We start from the raw sequence: 18719 nt of genomic DNA on the forward strand, positions 1-18719 counted from the left end.
AAATTGCCAGATGGCATCTCCTCATTGTACCTAAATTAGAAATGTTTTCCGTCTCTTTACTCCAACTGCAAATACCCTGAGAAATGTTTCCCACTTTTTTACTCCAACTATAAATCCCCAATTACAAATTATGAGATTAAGTGCCTAACAAAAATCTTCTTCCAATTTTAACCCTCCTTCACCTTTCGTCTAATCTCACTCCTCACACAGTCACCCACAAATTGTAATGAAGTTCCTATTCGATGTTCCGCCTGAACCTTCGCTTTCAACCTGTAACCTCCAAAGAACACTGCTTCAAGAGTCACTTCACTGGGTCTTCTTCTTCGATCTCTGTCGCAACGACACCCTCTACCACCAATTGAGTCGCTCAATCATCTGCTCTCTACCACTGTTAACGATTCAATTCACCACCTTACCACTGCATCAACTACTTCAATTTCATGTGAACAACTTTGTAATCCTTTTTACTCTTACCTTGATCCTAATATGATTGGAGAGTGGGTTTGTTTATAACTTTATGCTTATATTCAAACAAGAGATTGGTCAATTATTTTACTTTCTTTCACTACATAGTACATGTTTGATGAATTTCAATATATAATCATTATTTTTTTATAGCATTGCTTCCTTGCACATTACATGTTTGATGAATTGCTTTGTATTATAAATATTAGGTAGCGAAACTTAATAATCGGTAAATTACTTTACTTTCTTTTTCTTGCACATTACATGTTTGTTGAATTGCTAAGCCTTTTAGTTGTTGATTTTTTATAGCATTGCTTCCTTGCACATTACATGTTTGATGAATTGCTTTGTATTATAAATATTAGGTAGCAGAACTAATAATCAGTGAATTGCATCACTTCCTTTTTCTTTCACATTACATGTTTGTTGAATTGCTAAGCCTAAAATTAGTTGCTGATTTTACAAGTGGTAATGGAAAGTCTGCTCATTGGAGTTTTTATGTTTGTAGGGGAAGTTCAAAAATCCTTATGATTGTAAATGTCTGTCCAAATTTTTTAAATTTATCTCAGACTTTATCATCTCTCAAACTACTGTGTTAAGTCTTATGAAAATGATGTATTAAGTCTTGAGAAAGTAAATACAATAAAGAAATCTATCCAAATTTCTCTAACATAATTCGAAATATTGTATTGAGTCTTGAGAAAATAAATGTAATACAAGTTCTTATATACTTTAGATTTTAGAGTAATAACATATGTGCATAAGACATGTATGGCATGAGTAAAATTAGGCACTGTTTATGCCTCACTTTAATACAAAGAAATAGCAAGGTCAGTCAGTCATGTTCTTACCATTATTATTTATGATACTACCCTGACAACTCAATCCATCGTACACATTAAGGCACGAAAAATTCATGTGTTCTTGGAGAAGGATCAAAGAATTCTTTTTATCTACTCCAACATGATCGTATACAATTTAAAATATATGCGAGTTGCAAATTTTATATTCTTATAAAAGCACTATAATATATTAATTCAGATTGAATTTAATGTGGACCTAACCATTGTTGTGTATTACATTACATGATATTAAATTATCACATGAACCTCATTTCAATCTATTATACATGCTATCATTCTTATTTCAATCACATATGGCAGTTAACTTGAATTTATACATAGGTTGTTTATACATATTTAAGTAATACTTACTCATTAGTTTGTATCAATTTTATTAGACATCTTTAATTTAAATTACTTTCTATTTTAAAGTATTATATTATGATTTAGTATTTGATATTAGAGCTTATTAGTTTATCTTATTGTAATTTTTGCAGTTATTATTAGAAAGAAAAGAATGAATTCTACTAAAGATGAGTGTAGAAAGGTTAGATTAAGAACAAAATCAATATTACTCCTGAAAAGAGGGCGACAAAAAAGAACTGGTGACTCTCAAATTGAAGAAAGGAATATGAAAAATTTAGGAAAAAGAAAAGTGTTAGCTAAAATCACTAATAGAGAGTCAAAAAGGAAAAAGATTTTCATTGGTATTGGTGAAAATTCAAGAAAAAACTGCAAGGATAGAGAATTTGTTGAAAGTACTTCATACCTACCAGCACATATGTTGACTGATGAACTTGAAAGACTAGAGTCTTTTTCACAAATATCTTTTAATCCAAATGCATATCAATGTGAAGTTTCTGCTGGTCAAGTTTATTCAAATACGAAGAAATCTATGACACATCCAAGTTGTCATTTATCTTTTGGACGACATGTGATCAATGGGATAAAGTTATTTTCTCAAGATTATGAATTTGATATTTTAAAAGATGGATTAGTTTCTGTTAGAGTTAATTATGATTTCAACTATGATGATATTTTTGGTGAGTTTGCTATGATAAATTAATTTTTTATGCTATTAGTATTGTTACCCATTCTTTGAGTTAGTTTAGTGTTTAACTTTTCTATTTTATATGCTAGCAACTTCTCAAAAATTTCTCTTTGAATGTTGGTTTATATGAAAGCAGCACTGATTTTCAAGAAGGTACTATTATGCTATGTTTTTATTATATTATTCCATGTATATTCATTTTGTCAATTACTTTTACATTTATTTCATTTTAAATTAAATTTATTTAGTTGAGAAATATTATATTTGATATGATACAGGTAATGGTCACCAAGAAAATAACTTTCTGTTCACATATGGAGGTAAAAGGTTACTTTTTACCTATAAATATTCTTTTCCTAATTGTATATTCTAAAGAAAACATTTTGTCATGTAATGTAGATTATTTTGATTTCGGTGATCCAATTTTAATTTGTCAAGAGTGTGGTGCTTTAATGTGGTATGATGAAAGAAATCAAAAAAATAGAAATTATATCATTCCAGAGTTTAGCCTATGCTGCAGTTTAGGAAAACTGCAGTTGCCTTTTCTAACATAGCCTCCTGAAGTTCTAAAAGAGTTACTTTATGACTATGGTTCAAAGTATTACAAGAATTTTCAAAATAATATCAGAGCATATAATCAAATGTTTGCATTTACTTCTTCTGGGTGGACTCATCTATAAACAAAGGCCATAGACGTGCTCCAACGGTCTATAATATTAGTGGAGAAAATGTTCGTTATATTGGTAGTTTAATGCCTATGCCCAGTAAAAAACCTAAATTTGGTCAGTTGTATATCTATGACACAGAAAACGAAGTAAACAATAGGATAGCACCATTTAGGTAATTTGCTTTATTTAAACTCAATTACTAATATTTCATTTTTTTATTTATATTTTTTGTCTATTTTTTATATCATTTTATTTACCTATAGAAGTTCTTATTTTTTTTACTTCTTTTTTATTGATGTTATAAGTCAAATGATTCTGAATATGCTATTGACCCTGAGATTGTTGACAACTTACAAAATATGTTAGATGAGAATAATGCTTTGGCAAAATCATTTAGAATGGCGAGAGAAAGATTCGCAGGTTCTAATACAGAACATGTAAGGTTGAAGCTTTTAAGTTCAAGGGAAAAAGATGGAATAATTTATAATTTGCCGGGTGTTTCTGAAGTGGCAACTTTAGTTGTTGGTGATATTGATTCTCTTTCATCAACCAGAGATATAATCTTAGAAAGGCAAGATGGTCGCTTAAAGCGTATAAATGAGATTCATGTTGCTTATCTTGGTTTACAATATCTACTTCTTTTTCCATATGGAGAAGATGGCTATAGAGTTGATATTCAACATAAAATCATCGGGAGTTTGAAACCTAACATGAGGAGCGAATTGACCATGCGATAATTTTTTGCATTTAGGCTTCAAACCAGGAAAACAGAAGCTCCAACAGTACTGGTTCCTAAAATACTTTTTCAGTAATTTGTAGTGGATGCTTACATGTCATGGGGATTCGACTATATTTTTATGTTGGTTGTCGAAGACCTAACACAACCTATCCGGGCTTGGGACCGGCTATGTACCACAAGTGTAACATAGGTGGAGTTTTAAGTATCTTGGGTGCATCATACATGATAATGGAGAGATTAAACAGGATGTAAATCATAGGATCCAAGCATGTTGGTCAAAATGGCAGAGTGCATCTGGTTTTATATGCAACAAAAAGTGCCTTTAAAACTTAATGGTCAATTCTATTACACTGGTATAAGACTGGCTATGCTTTATGGTACGGTGTGTTGGACAGCCAAAGGGAAGCACGAACATAAGTTGAGTGTGACAGAGATGAAGATTTTGAGATGGATGAGTGGTCATACATGATTAGATAAAATAAGGAACGAAGATATAAGAAAGAGAGTTGGAGTAGCACCCATTGTAAAAAGATGGTAGAATCACGTCTCAGGTGGTTTGGATATGTGAGAAGAAGACCGACAGAACACCTAGTCAAGAGGGTGGATGAGATGGAAGATGGACAAGGGGTGAAAGACAAAGGAAGATCTAAGAAGACCATCTATGAGGTGGTCAAACGAGATCTACATGTAAACGGTCTCTTTGTAGACATGATACATAACAGAGCTCAATGGCATCATTTGATTCATGTAGCTGATCCCACTTAGTGGGACAAGGCTTTGTTGTTGTTGTAATGGATTCTTACACTATGATTGAGTCAGAACATTTGTTATATTTTAGGATTCATCAAAATGAACTTAGAGCTGAATATTACAGAGTTTGAAAAATGCTAAATCTACATGTCAAACAAGTGACTCAAGTGTAGGAAAAAGAATAGTTTTTCCATCAAGTTTTATAGGAAGTAGGCTTTATATGGATGGCTTATACCATGATTGTGCTGCAATTTGTGGACATGATGGTTATCCAGATTTGTTCATCATTTTCACATGTAATTCAAAATGGCCAGAGATCAAGCGACTCTTAGACCCTTTACATCTCAAACTTGTACACCGTCCTGATATTGTTTGTCGAATGTTCAAAATGAATCTTGATATGCTAATTAAAGATTTGAAAAAGGAAAGGTTCTTTGGTAAAGTTGTTGCTGGTAAGGTGTACATTAAAAAAAGTATATACTATTTAAGAAACATCAAGTATATCTATAGTTGCTAATATGTACTATACTATGTTTTATGTGCAGATGTTCACACAATTAACTTTCAGAAACGAAGTCTACCACATGCTCATATATTGATATTCTGGGATTCTTTAAGCAATTTTTCAGATCCAAAAGATATAGATAAAGTAATTTGTGCTGAGATTCCTAATCAATTTGAGCATCCAGAGTTGTACAAGGCTGTAAAAAAATTTATGCTTTATGGTCCATGTAGTTCGGCAAATATATTTTCACCATGTATGAAAGAAGGTCGTTGTTCAAAGTTCTATCCCAAGTCTTTTGCTGATTTAACAACTATTGATGTTGAAATGTATCTAATATATAGAAGAAGAAAGACTGGTTGTTATGCTGAAAAAGGAAATGTGGCTAAGATAATTGCTATGTTGTTCCTTACAATCCTTCTTTGCTAATGAAATATCAAGCACACATGAATGTTAAGTGGTGTAACCAGAGTAGAGCAATTAAGTATCTCTTCAAATATATAAACAAAGGTTATGATCGTGTCACTGCTATTTTAGATAATGCTAATGATAGTGAATGCTCAAATAAAGTTATTGATGAAATAAAAAGCTATCTTGATTGTAGACATATATCCCCATGTGAAGCTATTTAGAGAATATTTGCATACCCCATTCATTCTAGAGAACCTGCTGTACAGAGATTGAGCTTTCATTTTCCTGGTCGGAATCCAATTCTATATGAAAATGGTAAAGATATTCATGATATTCAGTCAAAATCCGGGATTGATCAATTAGTGTTTACTGCATGGATGGATGCTAATAATAGTTACTCTGAGGCTAAAAAGTTGGCACATTCTGAGTTTCCAAGATTCTTTGTTTATAATAAAAAAATAAAAAATTTGGTCAAAAAGAAAGTGTGACTGTACTATTGGAAGGCTTTATTATGTACCTCCAACATGTGGAGAGTTATTTTATTTATGAATGATGTCGAATTTTGTTCGAGGTCCTACCAACCATGACCAAATCAAAAGTGCAAATGGTATTATTCACAATAGTTTTAGAGATGCTTGCTTTGCTTTGGGATTACTTAATGATGATAGAGAATATATTGAAGCTATCAAAGAAGCTTCATGTTGCGGTTTAGATGATTATCTAAGGAAGCTTTTCACGGTGATGTTGATGTCAAATAGTGTTTGGGAAGAAATTTGGAGGATTCTATCTAATGATATTTTGTATAATGAAAGAAAATTGTCAAAAAATTCAGGTTCTCCTTTGATTCTAATAAAATTTTATTTTTTAATGATTCATATTGTGTTGCTTACTATAACTATTTTATTTGTTCTTATATTGTTTTTTTTCTTTTTGTTTGCAGATTTATCTTTGACTGATGATCAGCTGAAAACAAGATGCTTATATGAAATTGAGATGATACTGCAAGATAATAAGAAGAGTTTAAAGGAATTTCTTCCAATGCCTTTTCCAAAATATTTTGTGAGGCTGAAATTTCAAAATGGTTTAATTTATAAGGAGCTAAACTATGATAAGAATAATTTGAAAAATGAGTTTCAGACATTATTCTCATTCTTAACCCAAGAACAAGGTATTTTTGAGAAAATTGTGGAAGTAGTTTCTAAAAAAAATGGCGGAGTATTCTTTGTATATGGCCATGGAGGAATAGGTAAGACTTATCTCTGGATAGTTTTGACTTCTTTTTCAAGGTCACAAGAAATGATTGTTCTTACTGTTACATTGAGTGAAATTGCTGCTTTGCTACTATCTGGAGGTAGAGTAGCTCATTCTAGGTTTGCTATACCATTGTGCATGAAGATTCTGTATGTATTATCAAATAAAATAGTGAACTAGCAGAGTTGTTAAAGCAAACAAAGCGTATCATATGGGATGAAGCGCCTATGGTTCACAGATATAGTGTTAAGGCATTTGATAAAAGTTTAAGAGACATTATGTTATCTACAAATAATAATAATGCTAATTTGCCTTTTGGTAGGAAGGCAGTAGTTTTTCGTGGAGATTTTAGACAAATTCTTCCTATCATTCCTGGAGGTGGTATGACAAAAATTGTAAATGCAAGCATATCTTCCTCTTACATATGGGACTATTGTAGTGTTTTGAGACTTACCAAAAATATGAGACTAGAGGAATCTTCACATGCTGATAATGATGAATTGGCTTTGTTTTCACAATAATGGATCTTAAATGTTGGAGATGGCAATATAGGTGGGCCTAATGATGGCATCTCTAAGATTATGATTCCTACTAAGTTGCTCATATCAAATTTTGAAGATCATCTTAGTTCTATTGTGGATTGTATATATCCAAATCTTCTTGAAAATCACTTGGATTCTAATTGGTTGCAATCACGAGCAATTTTTTGTTCTACGCTTGATGTCGTTGAGAACGTAAATCAATATAATATCATGAAAATTTCAAGAGATGAAAAAATTTACTTGAGTTCAGATAGTGTTGACAAATCTTATGGAAGTGGACAGCATGCTACTGAAACACTTACTCTAGAGTTTTTAAATAGCCTCCAATATTCAGGATTACCTCATCACGCTTTGAAGTTGAAGGTTGGAATTCCTATAATGTTTTTAAGAAATCTAGACCAATCTGTTGGTTTATGTAATGGCACCAGGCTAATTATAATAAAATTATCTAATCATGTTATAGAAGCAGAAGTATTAGTTGGAAGTTATCTTGGCAAAAAGGTCTTAATCCCACACATGTGCATGTCTCCTTCTCAATTACCATGGCCTTTTAAATTGGATAGGAGACAATTTTCTATTGTTGTCTCATATGCCATGACCATCAATAAAAGTCAAGGACAATCTCTTAGCAATGTTGGAGTGTATCTTTCTAAACCCGTGTTTAGTCAGGAACAAATTTATGTTGCTATATCTCGTGTTCGAAATAAGGAGTTAAAAATTTTTATTCACAACAAAGAAGGGCATGCTTTAAGTAGCACAACAAATATTATATTTAAAGAAATTTTTTCAAATTTAAAATAGCGTGTTATTTTTTTATTACTACTATTTGTTATTCTTTTATTTATTATCTTTATTTACACTACAGTTAAACATTTTAGATATTTTTATTATATTTTATCATAATTAATTTTAGACTAAATATACCCGTAATTTTTCACTGAGCAAAAATACTAGTAATAGTACTAATTAGATGCCCTAATAAGTCTGCTAACCCAAAGCAACTCAAAGTACTTAATACCCGGGACCCTATGTCAATGTCATGCTAGCAAATTTTCACTCATTTCTAGCATGTTTCGGAAAGTGTTTTGGAGGACATGGAGTTATGTTTCATGCCTCAATTATGCTTTGGGGAAGTTGTCGAACATGTTTGACATTTTCTTAGTAAAAGTAATTTTGTCTCGAAACTGTGATTTTGATGCAAATCATGAATTAACGTATTTTCACTTTTGGGATGAATATCCAGATGCTACTATTCTTTCAATTTTAAAAATCCATCCAAATATTTTGAATTATAAATGTATTAAAATTTTAAAATAGATAGTATTAATTTGGTGAAAATATATTCGGAATAAATTTATATCTTAGAAGATTATAACATATTACGTACTAGTACTACTACTACATATATAAAGGTAATTTTATTAAAACTTCCACGCATTGTGTTCATTGATCGATTAAATCCACACACTTTTCCCCTCCTAGCGGCTTTAATTAACCCATTATAAATTACCAGACAATTTTATTATCTCACTTCGTCCCTAGTAAGTGGTGACTTCTATGCGTTGGTGGACCATAGTGTAGTAAAGCCAGCTGGCAGAGGAAGGAAGTTGAAGTGCCAGCTGGCATAACGGAATCAGTTAGAGGCTGAGGGGTTAGTTAGTTAGTTAGTTGGACAAAGATGGAAATTGATAGTTAGCAATTAGAGTGAAGGATCAGTTAGAATAAGCTTATTGTAATTTGTAAGTGCAGTATATAAGAACTTGTATCACGATATTGATTCATCATTCAAAATTTTGGAACTCATTTCTAAAATCTAAGACTCCAAAACATTGCAAGAAATCTTCATTGCACTCACAAAGAGAAAAAACTGATGTAAGTTTTCATTTATTTTTTTTTTTTGGATATAATTGTAACTATTTATTTTTTGTCAAAGCCGATTCTGAATTTTTGTTTCTTGGGTGGCCGATTTTCCTTTTAATTTGGGTCACTTTTCAGTTCAGGTCTTTGCCGTATTTTATATGAAACAAAAATAAAGTAGGCTTTGGCGGGCCAATATTTTATATGGGGTTTTGGAACAATTTTATACCTCCAATTTCCGCTAAAAAAAATAAAGGAAATTTAATAACGAAATTCAACAAATAAAAAAAAAGGAATTTCAAAACCAAAAAAGGAAAAGGAAATTCAACAAAATCAGGGATTTTTTATATGCATAAAATATTAAAACCAAATTTCTAAATTGTGTTGAACAGAAATTACATACATATTTGTCCTTTTTTTTTTTTCTAGGTTTTCACTTACTAATAGATTGCTGCAAATGTAATTTAAATTCTCAATACTTAGTTTAAATAGTTAATAAATTAATTACTAGACCAATCCAATTTAATTTTATGAAAATCGCTACAAACAAGTGAATTTCAATAAACCCCATAGCCCTGTAACGATTCTAGTTGAAACCAGTTTTGGCCATTTATGTGTAACGGAAATGAATGAAATATGATTACCAATTTATTACTTGAGCAGATCAAAATTGAAAAAATGTTTCGTCATCCACTGCCAATTTGATTAATGTTATCGAGTAACTATGGCCTCTAAAAAATTACACCTATCGATTTGATCTTCAAAAGATTAAAGACTTTAAATTAGTTTCTAAAAGATATAATAATAAATCAAATTAGTCTTTCTATAATCTATATCTATTAGATAATAACTTATCATAAAATAATTAACATATATTATCATTTAGAGAGCTATTCAGATAAAGACGTTTAAAACGATTTTTTTTAAATATTTTTCAGTAATTAAAATTTAACATATATAATCGATTAGATCATATTATTTTTGTCAAAATTAAACTAGACAAATTGATTTAACCAAAAAAATGATGAATTATATATAATAGAAGTATTTTAGTCATTTTTTATAATAGGGTATTGTAGTCATTTTCTATAAAAAATAATATTAATTTAGACTAGTTCAAGATTTGATTCACTATTTTTCGACAAATCAATTTGTCTAGCCTAATTTTGACGAAAATAACATGATTTAATTGATTATATATGTTAAATTTTAATTATTAAAAAATATCTTTATAAAAAAACCTTTTTAGCATCTTTATTTAAGTAACTCTCTATCATTTAACTAGTAGAATTAATCTAACATTGTATCTTTTATGAATTAATTTAAAGCATTTGATCTTTTAAAAATTAAATTGATGTAGTGGTGATGTTATATGGACCATTTATATAATAATAAAGTAACTATATATCTAATACAATGCTTAATTAGATGGTTTATTGATTGTCGGTTCACACATTATTCATAAGTGACGATTGTTCTGTACTATAATCTGATTAGATTTATGTGTTTAGATGATTTTTTAAATAAATAATTAAAAGTTAATACTTATTTTTATTGTATGTGTTACATATATGTATAAAATTGTTTGTGCATGAAAATTATATATATTGCAACACTTGCAAGTGTTTTCAGGCGGTTAATATCAATCACTCTCACGTCTGTGCTGCTTATATATATTGTCCCTTTTGCATCTTCCGGTTAACTAATAGAAACTGGCCTCAATAAATAGCTGTCATACCTGCTATGATGCCGATATTTATTTCATGTCTTTTTCTTTCAAAACAAACTTTGAGAAAATCCATTGGCCACATGCACTTCTTTGACTTTGCAGTTCAATGGAGCCACTGCTGAATTCAGAAAATGAGAGGACACTATCATCATCACAGGTTGCCAACTTGCATGAAAGCGATGAATTCTTGAAGGAAAGAAAAGGTTTTACATTCATTATATATTATTAATTTTTACAACCAAAAGGTATTTTATTATACTCACTCATTTTAATTGAAATAAAGTTTTTTTTAAATAAAAATTCTCTCCTTTTCCCTCTTGTCTTTTCTATCTTTTTCTACCTTCACTTATTATATATATAAATATGTGTGTCTATTATATTTCTGTTATATAGTATTATTAATTATTAATAAATAATTTCACAATTATATTATGATATATGTTATTTTTTGTTATAATTTAAATATTTTTTTAACTTAAAAATTTTTTTTTTTCAGAATTAAAAAATTATTAAAATTTATTATTTTTAGCCATCTCATAACCATCAATTAATTCTTTTAATGTAGTTTCTTTAATTTATTAATCTAACAACATACTTTATCTTAATACTTTTAAATAACTAACTGATGGCTAAAAATAATAAATTTTAATGACCTTCAATATTTTTTATATTATATTATTATTTATTGTTACTTACTAATATATCTATATTATATTTTATATTATATTACTAATTTAACAATCACATTATGTCACATAACACTTTATCATTACAATTAAAATAAATTTTTTCTTTTTTTAAATTAATAAACTCCCTTTCTCCTCTTCACCTATTTCCTTTCTTCCCAACCCTTCTATCGCTTTTTATCTTTTTCACTCTATTATTACTATTATTAATACTAATTTACTATCAAAATATATCATAGTACACTTTTTCATTGTAATTAATTAAAAATGTTTCTCCAAAATTTGTGCACTGATGCTGCTTATATTATGCAGACACTCTCTTCTTTTCACTATAACTTAATTCTTTTCTTTCCTTAGTTGACTTATAATTTACACATATTAAAAAGGTCTCTACAAAATATAAAAGTAAATAAAATGATAAAATTCAAATCATTCATAAAATTATAAGACATATTAAATTTGTAACAAAAATATCAAATCTTTTCAATCTATATTTTTTCTCTTCTCTTCTTTCAAATATTTATTATATATAATATAAAAAAACATCAATACTATGACTAAAATTAAGATTCAATTGTGCAAAAATGAAATTTTAGTTGAGTTAATCTTGTAACTATTAATATAAAATTTTTATTTTTTAGATAATAAATATTAAAATTAATTATTAATAAAACATTAACCTCTTTCACATGACAATAAATTAAATTAGTCAATGAGATTTTTTTTCAAAGATAATTATTATTCATTTATTAGAATGAAAATAACAAAAGACATCCAACTAAGGATAAAATAGAGAAATAGAGGTCTCCCAAAAGCCATGAACATGCAAATAATAAGAAAAATTAAGTGAGAGAGAAGAGTAACATTCAGAACTCAATTTAACTCATTTAATTAAACTACTCTGAAGTTGTTGAACTAGCTTCACGGAGTCGGCTACCACTGCTGCTGCCAAAACCATATCATTTTCAAAAATAAAACAGTTTCTTGCCTTCCAGTAGTTCCAATAGAAGATAGCTATTAATGAGAGCTTTCTCCTTTCTTCCACATGCGCCACCAAGGTGAAGATAACTCGCTGACACCAATTAAAGAAGGAGCTTGAATCATCTCTCCAGATCTACTCACTGATGCCACTATCGTTCCAAATCGCAGCTGAGGGTGGGCACCGAAGCAAGCTATAGATGGGACATTCCTCATCAGAGAGGCATCTTGGGCACAAGCTCGGCATCTCTGGGAACCTTGAGTTGAGCAATTGTAAAATAGGAATCTTCTCATACAAATACTATAACACCTTATCACCCTAAGCCTTACCTCTAGCTGTAAAGCAAAGAACAACAAAGCGTCACAAAAAATTCTAAAGCTCATACAGTAATATATAATCAAGGAATATAATACACTAGAAGCCCGTTGAAGAAAATAAAGCTCAAAGACACAGAAAAAAGACATACAAAAGCGCGAAACGTTCACACACGATAACTAAAGTGCAAGGTAAGAAGAAGAGATTATAGATACAAGATATACAATGTCTAAAAGAAAACTAGTCACAGTCTGCGGAGTTAAGGCCGACTAGATAAAACAAATACAACAGAGTTTTTGAAGTTAAAATGAATATATTCTGTCTCTAAAAGTTTAAGCCTCTAAGGCAACAAGTACATTGTACAAAAAGTGAGAGAATAACAATAGTAAAATAAACAACAGATAAAAGCGAAACATCCTCTACTCTATCACCATCTACAAACTCACCGAGGTGGGTTGCGACCTACATCTGAAAAATAACAATAACATATGGTATGAGAACCGGAGGTTTTCAGTATGGTAATAGTGCCCAATAGATAAGATATAAGGTTCTGGAAAGTCAAAGGTAATCCTAAAACTTTAAACCAATATCAAGATTCAACTTAAAATAAAAACTTAAACCATAAAAGGGTTATCTAACTTAAGGGATTTCTAAACTAACAGATCACCGCTGTCCTACAGCCTTCGCCAACCTATCCTCCATGCGATCCCATCACCACCGCCTACCAAACCGCTTCAATCCCAGCAGAAAACACAAATAGTGCAAGCAAGTAAAACACAAGTATTATACATATACAACAGATAGTTCAATTAGCAATTAAACATGTTATACAAGTTGGCATAATGCAAGTAAACAAAGCAAACAATCATATAAGAATGCTGGTGCACGAAAATGAAACTTGCACAACTAAACTGGCAAGTGCACCGGATCGTCCAATTAATACCTCAGGTGAGTGAGGGTCGATCCCACGAGGATTGCCAGATTGAGCAAGTTGTGGTTATCCTGCAGATTTTAGTCAGGAGAATAGAAAGTTGATTGTTGTTGTTGTAGGCGCATAAACAAAACAATAACGAAAGCAATAAAGATATGACAGAAAACAATAGTAAGAAATCAGTTAAGGCCTCGGAGATGCTTGTTCTTCCGGATTAATAGTTCTCACTGCGTACTTTAACAATGAGTGATTCATTCAATTGCAAGGCTTTAAGTGATTAAGCCATGGGTAGTGGTCATTAATCTCCTTTGATCCGAACCAAACGCTAGAACTGGTCAATTAATCTGGACGAGGGTGAAGCTCACACCATTGAATATCTGAGGATCCTATTCAAAATGCCATAGACAAGGTCGGATCTTCTGGATCAGAGAATGATGCTCAGTATTCTAGCGTTAGCGCCAAGGGACCTCAATTACCCATGACTAACGAGATTTCATGTAATGTATCCGAATTAGCCCAAATAACTTGTTGGAACCTGTGATGTACTCTCAAGCTGTAGCTTGATACTATCCGGGTCATGACTCGTAAAGAACTCATGTAGAATAAGGGGTCATAATCTCGTTCCACCCCAGATTCATAAAGATGACAAACGACAATACATCATAGAATGGAATCAAACATATATTAAAGTAGAAAAATAATGATATTAATCCATAGGAATAATATTGAGGCATGATCCTCAAGAGGAAGGAAGTTCCTTATTTATAATAAAAACTCTAAGATTAAATCTAAAAGATATTATTTTTAATTAAAAATTACAAAAAGAGAATAAAATAAGCTAAGAAGTGCTAAAATCCACTTTGGGGCCTAGTTGGTGAGTGTTTGGGCTGATGCTTGGCATTCAACTCAAGTTCTGGGCGTTCAACTTTGGTTCCTACTCCCTAGCTGTCGTTGAACGCCAGTTTGGGCGTTCAACTTGGAAGGTTGGTCCTTCTTGGGTGTTGAACGCCAGAAAGGGAGTAAATTGGGCGTTCAATGCTCGTTTTGGACAGTTATATCCAAAGAAAACTATAGATTATTATATATTGCTGGTAAGATCTTGATGTTATCTTTCCAACGAATAATTGGTACCTAGGGATATAATGCCCGGCACACTCTTGTGACTCGAAAGGATGCGAGCGGAATACTCTGCCTCAGACCTCACATCTCAACGTAAGCAGGATTAACCACCGTTCTTACGCCTCTCATCATGTCCAAAAATCTCAATTATTCTTTTGTCTTAATTCATCATCAATTCAACACTCTGCCAATCCACTCAAGATATTCCATCCACTGAACTTCCCAAGCCTAAGTTACCGTCTCTAATCTTATAACAGAAAATATTCAATTAGGTTCACTCATTGTGTTTCCTTTGTTCCAAAAGCGTAAATACAAGCTAAGAGATCCTAAACAGTAGTTACATAAGTTTAGAAAGCCAGAGAAGGGCTTAAAAATACAAAAATCACATTTTCAGCAAAATAGGGACCATGGCGTACGCATGCACGTTCTCGCGTACGCATGAGTGTCAAACTACCAACGTTGCATACGTGGCATTTGAAATAGAAAAGGGTTTAAAATTTCCATTTTCGCGTACGCATGAGTGTTGGACACAGGCCCATCCTCGCGCACGCACACCTGTTTTTCGCGTACGCATGCCACCAAATTTCCAGAAAAGTTGTTTTGCTGTAGAATTCAATTTTTCACAACAAACTTCAAATGCACATAAATTTTTTGTTAAAAATAGTTTTTCACCCATTCTTTAAACGTCATAAACATCTCGAATCCAACTTTCATTCAAAACCAGTTTCGTCAAAATTGAAGATCTAGAAACCAAGTTCTGGCCCATCAAAGTTGGTTAAAATCAAGGTTTTACCAAATTTTGCAAAGTTCTCTAGTTTTCCAAAACTCAAAACCAAAGCAATTCAATGCACAACTAAAATCAGCATCAAAGACTACTACACATTATAATTACTCCTCAATTACCCTGCAACCATATCCACACCTATATTACTCAAATTTCATCTCTTCTATTCCTAGATCAACAAATCTAAAAATTCTTAATCCAATATTGGTCTCAACAATTTTACACAAGTTCAACCCATCAGAAGCAATATACCTTATTTCAACCTTATCATCAGTCATCACCAAATTTCATCACCAACATCAATACTCATAATAAATCCTCATCAAAATCATCAATCATCATCACTACAACATACTCAACAGCAATTAACCATATCATGCAATTTCATATTTTCATACAATTCAATCCTATCTTAAGATTATCTAGCCTAAGTTGCCCATAACATTACATATTATTTTGAAAAAAATCGAAACCATAGCTTGACTAATTTCCACACAAGCACAAAACTACCAAAATCAACAAGTCTAACCAAAATCCTTAATTTCAAGGTGCACCCATTCTTCAATTCAACTCCAATCAACAATAATTCAAGCTATAAGAATACAAATTACCAAAATTAACACTAGTGCTCATAAATACATCAAACCACAAGGGTTTGGAATTGGTTTACCTCACCCACTGTGGCTTAGGACAAAACCCAACAAATCTTCAATGCTAGATATCACCTAAACAACTAAAATAACAAAATCACTTAACCACCAAACCCAAAAATGAAAAAATGTATACAGTAGAGAACTGGAGTTTGAATTTAGAGATTCTTACCACTTTGTATGGATATAATTGAAGAGCTCGGTGAGAGCTTTGCATAGTGATGCGTGAGCATCTTTCCTATTTTTTCCTAGTAAATTTGCATCTAATTTGTTGGGTTTAATAAAAAATTAATTATCTTTTAGCCAATATGGATGCTACTTTAAGTCTTTTACAATTTTGGTTATTTTAGGTAGCATTCGGCTGGATTTGATAGAGTTTCTGCAGCACAAGAACAAAAGGAGATGGCAACGAGGAGCGACTCGTACGCGTGACTGACGCGTGCGCGTGATTTGGAGCTTTCCATGGCGACACGTGCGAGTGATCGACACGTCCGCGTGACTTGTGGAAAAAGACTATCAATGCGTACGCGTGACATGTGCCACGAGCAAAAAACGCTGGGGGTGATTTCTGGGCCCCATTTTAGCACCCAAGTTAGGCACGGATCCAGTGAAGTTAAGTGGTCCCCACATTACAAGACGCGGAGTAGTTAGTTAATTCTGATTTAAATTCAAATCTGATTTTAAAACAGGAAAAGATATTATTTTAATTTTAGAAATTATATTTTAAATTAATTAGGATTAGTTATAAAAAGGAGAGACTTCTCTTCTATTGGAGAGGCCATCAAATTGAAACTTTGTACATTTTAGGAGAATCCTATTTTTCTCTGAACCATGAGCAACTAATCCTCCATTGTTAAGGTTAGGAGCTCTGTCTATTTGTATGGATTGATTTTATTGCTTTTTTATTTTAATTCATGTGTGGATTTATAATTTAAGAATTTTTTTCGCTCTTTATCTTATGAATTTGGGTGGAACGAAAGTATCACCCTCTTTCTATTTGAGTTCTTGTAAAACTTGAAAAAGCTCTTTACTTTAACAACAGCTTGAAAACATATTCTCCTAAATTTTAATTATTTGGATTTAACAGGATACGTGACATATAATCCTCTTATTTTTGGGTAATTAGAATTTTTGTGGCATTATAAACTGGAATTCGAACTTCACCCTCTAATTGGAATTAATTGACCAAGGCATTGACAGTCGATGAATTTTAGAGGAGACTAGAAAGGTCTAAGGAATTAGGGTCTAGTCACATATAGTTTGCCATAAATTAAATCCTAAATGATTAAAATAGTTAGAAAAAAAAGTTAATCCAAAAAAATAGATAACTCTGAAACCTTAATTGTTTCTGCAATATTTTATTTTCAATTTATTTACTTGTGTGCCTGCCTTCTGATGTTTTCAACTTAAAACTTTTGAACATCTCAAAACCATTTTCTGCTTGCCTAACTAAGTAAATCATTTAACCATTGTTGCTTGGTCTATCAATCCTGGTGGGATCGAGCCTCACTCACCTGAGGTATTACTTGGTACGACCCGATGCACTTGCCGGTTAGTTTGTAGGTTGTAAATTCTGCACCAAGTTTTTGGCGCCGTTGCCAGGAATTGATAGTGATTAACAACTATCAGTTGTTTGATTGCTTAGATTAGGTGTTTTAATTTTAATTTTATTTTAATTTTATTTTATTATTTTTGAAAAAAATATTTTAAATAAATAAATAGCACTAATATTTTTCTTAATTTCTGAAACTAAGTTTGGAGTTTCCTAGTTAGTTTTATTTTAATTTTTCTTATTTTTATTTTTAGAATTATGTTCTGTCTTCTTTGCTTTCCTATTTACCACATGGTGCGTTTAATTCTGTTTGGTGTGTTGTGCTAAGGAAAAATAATGGAGAGAGATCACATGGGTTACTACACCCACCCAAGTAGTAATTCATATGATTGTGGATGGAGGAACTACCCGAATTTTGGTTGGTAAAGTCAAAACCAAAGAAACTTTAATGCTCCATGTTCCAACTATGAAGAACCACCATCTCCATATTCATATCAAGAACCACCATCTTCATATCTATACCAAGAACCACCACCTCTCTTTCCATATCAAGAACCACCATCTTCATATCCATACCAAGAACCACCACCTCTCTATCTATATCAAGAACCATCATCTTTCTACCCATATCAAGAGCCACTATATCCCTATTCATACCAAGAGCCATCATCTTTTTACACTTATCAAGAACCATCACCTCCTCCTTATTCATCTCAAATACCATCAGATCTTGAGCTTCTCATGAAAGAATTCTTACATGATATAAAGACGAGTATCAAAAATGTAGAGAAACATGTGCAGTCGATTATCAAACCAGAGAAAGAGGAGAAAGCAAATTTCTTCCCAAGAGATATAATACAAGATCCTATAGAAGAAAGTGAGGAAATCAATCAAAG

General features: G+C 31.5%; 2 protein-coding genes across 2 annotated transcripts; both read left to right on the forward strand.

The window, feature by feature from the left end:
• Positions 1-4694: 4694 nt before the first annotated feature.
• On the forward strand, positions 4695-5446 carry LOC127741541 (uncharacterized). Its single transcript, XM_052254262.1, has 2 exons — positions 4695-4967; positions 5061-5446. Exons 1-2 carry the CDS (start codon positions 4736-4738, stop codon positions 5444-5446), a joined length of 618 nt encoding a protein of 205 aa, XP_052110222.1. The 5' UTR covers positions 4695-4735.
• A 534-nt stretch (positions 5447-5980) lies between these two features.
• LOC107465417 (uncharacterized) lies at positions 5981-7200 on the forward strand. The gene is made up of 3 exons (XM_016084396.1): positions 5981-6260; positions 6369-6798; positions 6852-7200. Exons 1-3 carry the CDS (start codon positions 5981-5983, stop codon positions 7198-7200), a joined length of 1059 nt encoding a protein of 352 aa, XP_015939882.1.
• Positions 7201-18719: the final 11519 nt, after the last annotated feature.

This window comes from Arachis duranensis, chromosome 9, assembly GCF_000817695.3.
Source record: "Arachis duranensis cultivar V14167 chromosome 9, aradu.V14167.gnm2.J7QH, whole genome shotgun sequence".
In the NCBI taxonomy this organism is placed as follows: Eukaryota; Viridiplantae; Streptophyta; class Magnoliopsida; order Fabales; family Fabaceae; genus Arachis; species Arachis duranensis.

Coding starts and splice junctions, on each gene's coding strand:
- LOC127741541 (XM_052254262.1), top strand. CDS start 4,736: ATGGATGGCTTATACCATGATTGTGCTGCAATTTGTGGACATGATGGT. Junction 4,968..5,060: donor CTTTGGTAAAGTTGTTGCTG/GTAAGGTGTACA, acceptor TTTTATGTGCAG/ATGTTCACACAATTAACTTT.
- LOC107465417 (XM_016084396.1), top strand. CDS start 5,981: ATGTCGAATTTTGTTCGAGGTCCTACCAACCATGACCAAATCAAAAGT. Junction 6,261..6,368: donor AAAATTGTCAAAAAATTCAG/GTTCTCCTTTGA, acceptor TTTTGTTTGCAG/ATTTATCTTTGACTGATGAT. Junction 6,799..6,851: donor GGTAGAGTAGCTCATTCTAG/GTTTGCTATACC, acceptor CAAATAAAATAG/TGAACTAGCAGAGTTGTTAA.